The sequence below is a fragment of the Bos taurus genome, chromosome X, assembly GCF_002263795.3.
Source record: "Bos taurus isolate L1 Dominette 01449 registration number 42190680 breed Hereford chromosome X, ARS-UCD2.0, whole genome shotgun sequence".
NCBI lineage: Eukaryota > Metazoa > Chordata > Mammalia > Artiodactyla > Bovidae > Bos > Bos taurus.
Genome location: NC_037357.1, coordinates 88,307,260 through 88,314,025, shown reverse-complemented (window position 1 = coordinate 88,314,025; position 6,766 = coordinate 88,307,260). Strand labels below are relative to the sequence as shown.

At 38.2% G+C, this 6,766-nt stretch overlaps 1 protein-coding gene across 1 annotated transcript; it reads left to right on the top strand.

Moving 5' to 3' along the window:
* The first annotated feature begins 6,030 nt into the window (after positions 1-6,030).
* Positions 6,031-6,513, top strand: LOC107132069 (histone H2B type 1-H-like). The gene has a single exon (XM_015461687.2). The coding sequence runs from the start codon at positions 6,031-6,033 to the stop codon at positions 6,511-6,513; it is 483 nt and encodes a 160-aa protein (XP_015317173.2).
* The last annotated feature ends 253 nt before the right edge of the window (positions 6,514-6,766 follow it).

Genomic DNA, 6,766 nt, shown 5'->3' with positions numbered 1-6,766 from the left:
TGCCACTCTTCTTAATATCTTCTGCTTCTCTTAGGTCCATACTATTTCTTTCCTTTATTGTGCCATCTTTGCTTGAAATGTTCCCTTGGTATCTCTAATTTTCTTGAAGAGATCTCTAGTCTTTCCCATTCTATAGTTTTCCTCTATTTGTTTGCATTGATCATTTGGGAAAGCTTTCTTATCTCTCCTTGCTATTCTTTGGAACTCTACATTCATTTGCATATATCTTTCCTTTTCTTCTTTGCCTTTTACATCTCTCCTTTTCTCAGCTATTTGTAAAGCCTCCTCAAACAACCATTTTGCCTTTTTTGCATTTCTTCTTCTTGGGGAAGGTTTTGATCACCGCCTCCTGTACAATATTATGAATATCTGCCCATAGTTCTTCAGGCCCTCTATCTATCAGATCTAATCCCTTGAATTGATTTGTCACTTCCACTGTATAATCATAAGGGATTTGTTTTAGGTCATACCTGAATGGTCTAGTGGTTTTCCCTACTTTCTCTAAGTCTGAATTTGCAATAAGGAGTTCATGATCTGAGCCACAGTCAGCTCCCAGTCTTGTTTTTGCCGAATATATAGAGCTTCTCCATCTTCAGCTACAAAGAATATAATCAATCTGATTTTTGTATTGACCATCTGGTGATATCCATGTGTAGAGTCATCTCTTGCATTGTTGGAAGGGGGTGTTTGGTATGACCAGTGCGTTCTCTTGGCAAAAGTCTTTTAGCCTTTGCCCTGCTTATTTGTACTCCAAGGCCAAACTTGCCTGTTACTCCAGGTATTTCTTGACTTCCTACATTCCAGTCCCCTATGATGAAAAGGACATCTTTTTTTTGGTGTTAGTTCTAGAAGGTCTTTAAGTCACATGTCTTAGTCATGTGCAATTTTTTTCTTGTGGTTGATTTCCACTTGCATACTGTTGTTGTTGGAAAAATTCTTGAATGGTTTCAATTTTATTAGATTTGAGGCTTGTTTTGAGCCTAGTATGTGATCTATGCTAGACAGTGTTCCTTGTGCACTTGAAAATAATGTATATTCTTCTCCTTTGGGATGGAATGTCCTATATGTATATTAAATGCATCAGTCTAACATCATTTAAGGCATTTCCATATTGATTTTCTATCTGGATGATCTATTCAGGATGTAAATGAGATGTTAATGTCTCCTGCTAATATTGTGTTAATGTCAACTTCTCCCATTAAGTCTGTTAATATTTGGTCTATATATTTAGTTTTTCCTATTTTGGTTACATATGTATTTATAAATGTTATATCTTCTTATTGGATTGAAGTTTTTATCATTATTTAATGTCTTTCTTTGTCTCTTGTTACAACTTTTGTTGTAAATCTATTTTATCTTATATAAGTATTGCTACTTCAGCTTTCATTTTGTTTCCATTTGCATGAAATACCTTTTTCTATCTCCTCACTTTCAGTGTATGTACGTACTTAGATCTGAAATGAGTCTCTTGTAGACAGCATTTATATGTCTTGTTTTTAATCCATTCAGCCATTACCTGTATTCAATTGAAGTATTTTGTCCATTTACATTTAAATTAATTCTTGATAGGTATATAGATGCTGTCATTTTGTTAACTATTTTCTGGTTTTTTGGTAGTGTTTTTGTTATTCTCTTCTCTATGACTTGATAACTAACTTTGGTATATGTTTGGATTCCTTTCTCCTCTTTGTGCATAGGTTTTTGGTTTGCAGGAGCCCTGAGGTTTATACATGTTGTTGCTGTTCTGTTGCTCAATCATGTCAGAATCTTTGCCACCCCGTGGACTGCAGTGTGCCAGGCTTCCCTGTCCTTCACTATCTCCCAGAGATTGCTCAAACTCATGTCTATTGAGTCGATGGTGCCATCCAACCATCTCATCCTCTGTCGTCCCCTTCTCCTCCTGCCTTCAATCTTTCCCAGCATCAGGGTCTTTTCCAATGAGTCAGCTCTTCACATCAGGTGGCCAAAGTATTGGAACTTCAGATTCAGCATCAATCCTTCCAATGAATATTCAGGTTTTATTTCCTTTAGGATTGACTGATTTTGTCTCCTTGAAGTTCATTTAAGTTTATGTACTGTTGAAGCCTAGCTTGAAGGATTTTTGAGAATTACCTTGTTATTATGTGAAATAAGCACAATTGTACAGTAGTTTGAACATTCTTTTACATTGCCTTTCTTTGGGATTGGAATGAAAACTGACCTTTTCCAGTCCTGTGGTCACTGCTGAGGTTTCCAAATTTGCTAACATATTGAGTGTGGTACTGTAACAGCATCATCTTTTAAGATTTGAAATAGCTCAGCTGGAATTCCATCACCTCCACTAAATCAACTAACAGGAAGGGATCACAGCCTCATGCATCAGCAGAAAATCGGATTAAAGATTTACTGAGCATGTCTCTGCCCACCAGAGTAAGACCCAGGTTTCCCCACGGCCAGTCCCTCCCATCAGGAAGCTTGCACAAGCCTCTTATCCATCTTATCCATCAGAAGACGGATGGAAGAAGCAAGAGCTATAATCCCACAGCCTCCAGAATGAAAACCACAATCACAGAAAGCTAACCAAATTGATCACATGGATCACAGCCTTGTGTGGCTTAATGAAGCTATGAGCCATGCCATGCAGAGCCACCAAATACAGATGGGTCATGGTGGAGAGTTCTGTTGTTCACTGGAGAAGGAAATGGCATAGTATGATTCCTTCTGTTGTATTTTTAATTTCGGTTATTGTATTCTTGAGCTGTTTGGTTCTTCTTTATATTTTTTAGTCTTTGTTAAATTTCTATGTTCATTCATTCTTTTCCTGAATTCATTGATCATCTTTACAATCATTAACTTGAACTCTTTATTGTGTTGATTGCTTATCTCCACTTGGCTTTATTCTTCTGGGATTTTGTCTTGTTCCTTTGTTCTGAACCAATTTTTCTGTCATCTCATTTTGCCTAAGTTCCTGTGTTTATTTCTATGTGTTATGGAGGTTTGGTTACATTTACTGATTTTAGAGAAATGGACTTATGTAGGATATGTTCTACTGCACTCAGAAGCATACTTCCTTCTGGTCACCAAAGCTGTATGCTCTAAGGGTACCATCTATGTGGGCCCTTATGTGTTAGTGGAGCCATCTACTGTGGGTAGACAGATGGGTGTGGCTGGTCCCTGGCCCAGTTGGCTTTCAGGCCTGCCTCATGCTGGGCTGCCTGCTTGATGCTGGGCACGGCCAAGTCCTGGTGCATCTGGTTGTGTAGACAAGTAGAACTGGGAGCTAGGTGGCTCCAAGGCCAAGGGGGCCCAGGGCTGGTACCAGCCCCCAGTGCTAATAGGCTAGAGGAAGTACTCCAGAGCTATCATTGTCAGCACCAGTGTCTTTGTGGTAGAATGAGCTCCCCAAAATGGCTTCCAAGTATCTGTGTCTCCAAGGTAAGTCCCAGTAGCCTCCTGCCCTTCAGGAGACACCAAGATCAGCAAGTGTGTATAACTCATATTCCTTTCAAATTATTGCTGCTGTACTGGGACTTGGAATGTGTAAGAGTTTGCATGTGCCATTGAAGAGCAGAGTATCAGTTTCCTACAGCCCTTCAGCTCTCCTGTACAGAAACCTATTGGCCTTCAAAGCCAGACATTCTGAGGACTGTCTTCCTAGTGTAGGATCCTGAGTCTGGAGAGCATGATGTGGGGTTTGGACCACTTGCTCCTTGGATAGAATTTCTGCAATTGTAATTATCCTCCCTTTTTTGTGGGTCATTGACCCAGAGGTGTGGGTCTTGACTATACTCCATCTATACCCCTTCCTCCTGTCTTGTTATGGATTAAAGCTTTACTGAGCAAGGCAAGCCCACCAGAGCAAGACCCAGTTTTTCCCATTGCCAGTCCCTCCTATCAAAAGGCTTATGCAAGCCTCTTAGCCTCATCCATCAGAGGGCAAACAGAAGAAGAAAGAAGAAGCACAGTCTCACAGTGGCTAAAATAAAAACCATATTACAGAAAGTTAATCATGATGAAAAAGCAGAAAGTTATGCCCCAGATGAATGGACAAGATAAAATCCCAGAAAAACAAATAAATGAAGTAGAGATAAGCAACCGTCCAGAAAAAGAATTCAGAATAATGATAGTGAAGATGATCCAGTATCTCAGGAAAAGAATGGAGGTAAAGATTGAGAAGATAAAATAAATGTTTACCAAAGGCCTAGAAGAACTAAAGAACAAACAAAGAGAGATACACTAGATACAAACTAGACACAAGCAGATATACTAGAAGGAATCAATAGCAGAATAACTGAGGCAGAAGAATGGATAAATGACCTGGAGGACAGAATAGTGTAAATCACTGCCATAGAACAGAATGTAGAAAAAAAAAAAGAATGGAAAGAAACAAAGACAGCCTAAGAGACCCTTGGGACAACATTAAGCACACCAACATTTCACATTATAGAGGTCCCAGAAGAAGAGAGAAAGGACCTGAGGAAATATTTGTAGAGATAATAGCTTAAAACTTCCCTAACATGGGAAAGGAAATTAGTCAGCCAAGTCCAGGAAGCACAGAGAGTCCCAGGAAGAATAAACCCAAGGAGGAACACACTGAGACACATAGTAATCAAACAGACAAAAATTAAAGACTGATAAAATATTAAAAGAAACAAGGGAAAAACAACAAATAACATACTAGGGAACTCCCATCAGGCTATCAGCTGATTTCTCAACAGAAACTCTACAAGCCAGAAGAGAATGGCTTTAAATTATATATTTAAAGTGATGAAAGGGAAGAACCTACAACCAAGAATACTCTACCCAGCAAGATTCTCTTTCAGATTTGATAGAGAAATCAGAAGCTTTCCAGACAAGCAAAAATTAAGAGAATTAAGCACCACCAAACCAGCTTTATGACAAATACTAAAGGAACTTCTCTAGGCAGGGAACACAAAAGAAGGGAAAGACCTACAGAAAATAAACCCAAAACAACTAACAAAATGGTAATAGGATCATACATATTGATGCTACCTTAAATGTAAATGGATTAAATACACCAACCAAAAGACATAGACTGACTGGGTGGATGAAAACATGTGCATGTATGCACTTTAACTTACCACATCACTCTGCTTGACTCCCCAAATTGTGTGTAATTGTTTTATATTGTTAAGTTAACCATGTTCCCATTATGGCTTGCAATTGTAATTCTCTTTTATTTTTTGTCTGGCTACTGATTGTGAAAACTGATAAATATCTTTTATTATTATGATTATATAACTATTACTCACTTAATACCATTGTATCATGATTGATCAACAGAAAAATAATAGAACTGTGTATTGCCAAAAATAGAAAAACCTGCAATCACTTTTTAAATTCCAGATGCGTATCAGAATTATCTTGAAATTTTTTTTTAAAATACAAATGCTTGGGTGTTGCTTTTTTCCTCCAAAGCTCCAAATGTTTCTAATGAAAACAACTAGGCTATATGATGAGCTTTTACTTTTATCTAGTTTGTTTCACTTTTTCTAGTTCATATTCAGTGCTCCCATTTCATTTAGTTTACGTTCTCTAATTTCTCCATCTCTTCTTTTTTTGATGTTCTTTCTCAAGTTTTTATCAAGTGTAGTGGAAAAGCTTTTGTATACATATATATAAATATGTGTGCTTCTCTGGTGGCTCAGAGGTTAAAGCATATAATATATACATTAGAGAACATGAATTTTTGTCTATCTAAAAAATTATGACATTTTGATTTCACTTGTTTGAATTAGTATGAATAGAATGCTAGATTTTTAATTGAAAAATAGATATGCAACAAGCAACAAAGATAGACTGTATAGCATAGGGAACTATAGTCAATATCTTGTGATAATCTATGATGGAAAATAATTTCAAACATAATCTATGTGTATTTGTATAACTGAATCACCTTGCTGTGCACCTGAATCATTGTAAGTCAACTATACTTCAATAAAATATATATTTTAAAAAATAGAAAAAGTAAGTGGATGGAAAAAATTATACCATGCTAACACTAACTAGCACTTCTGCACAGCAGAAGAAATGATCAACAAAATGAAACGACAACCTATGGAATGGGAAAAATTATTTGTAAGCCATATATTTGAAGATCTTTCTGTGTTGTTTGGTATTGTCATTATAGACATGCCTGAACCGGCTAAGTCTGCTCCTGCCCCTAAAAAGGGCTCTAAAAAAGCTATGACCAAGGCCCAGAAGAAAGACGGCAAGAAGTGCAAGAGCAGCCGCAAGGAGAGCTACTCTGTGTATGTGTACAAGGTGCTGAAGCAAGTCCATCCGGACACCAGCATCTCGTCCAAGGCCATGGGAATCATGAACTCCTTCGTCAATGACATTTTCGAGTGTATCACTGGTGAGGCATCGTGCCTGGCACATTACAACAAGCACTCGACTATCACATCCAGGGAGATCCAGACTGCCATGCTCTTGCTGCTACCTGGGGAGCTGGCCAAGCATGCTGTGCCTGAGGGCACTAAGGCTGTCACCAAGTATACCAGCTCCAAGTAAATATGCCTAGCCGCTGTTAATGGAGAAGGCAACGGCACCCCACTCCAGTACTCTTGCCTGGAAAAATCCCATGGATGGAGGGCCTGGTGGGCTGTAGTCCATGGGGTCGCTAAGAGTTGGACACAACTGAGCGACTTCACTTTTCACTTTTTTTTCCACTTAATATCCAAAAAATATAAAGAACTCAAACAACTCAACAGCAAAAACCCTAACAATCCAATTAAAAATGGGCATAGGACATGAAAAGACATTT

What these genes read in the sequence shown, in the direction of transcription:
- LOC107132069 (XM_015461687.2), top strand. Translation starts at nt 6,031, where the DNA reads ATGATCAACAAAATGAAACGACAACCTATGGAATGGGAAAAATTATTT.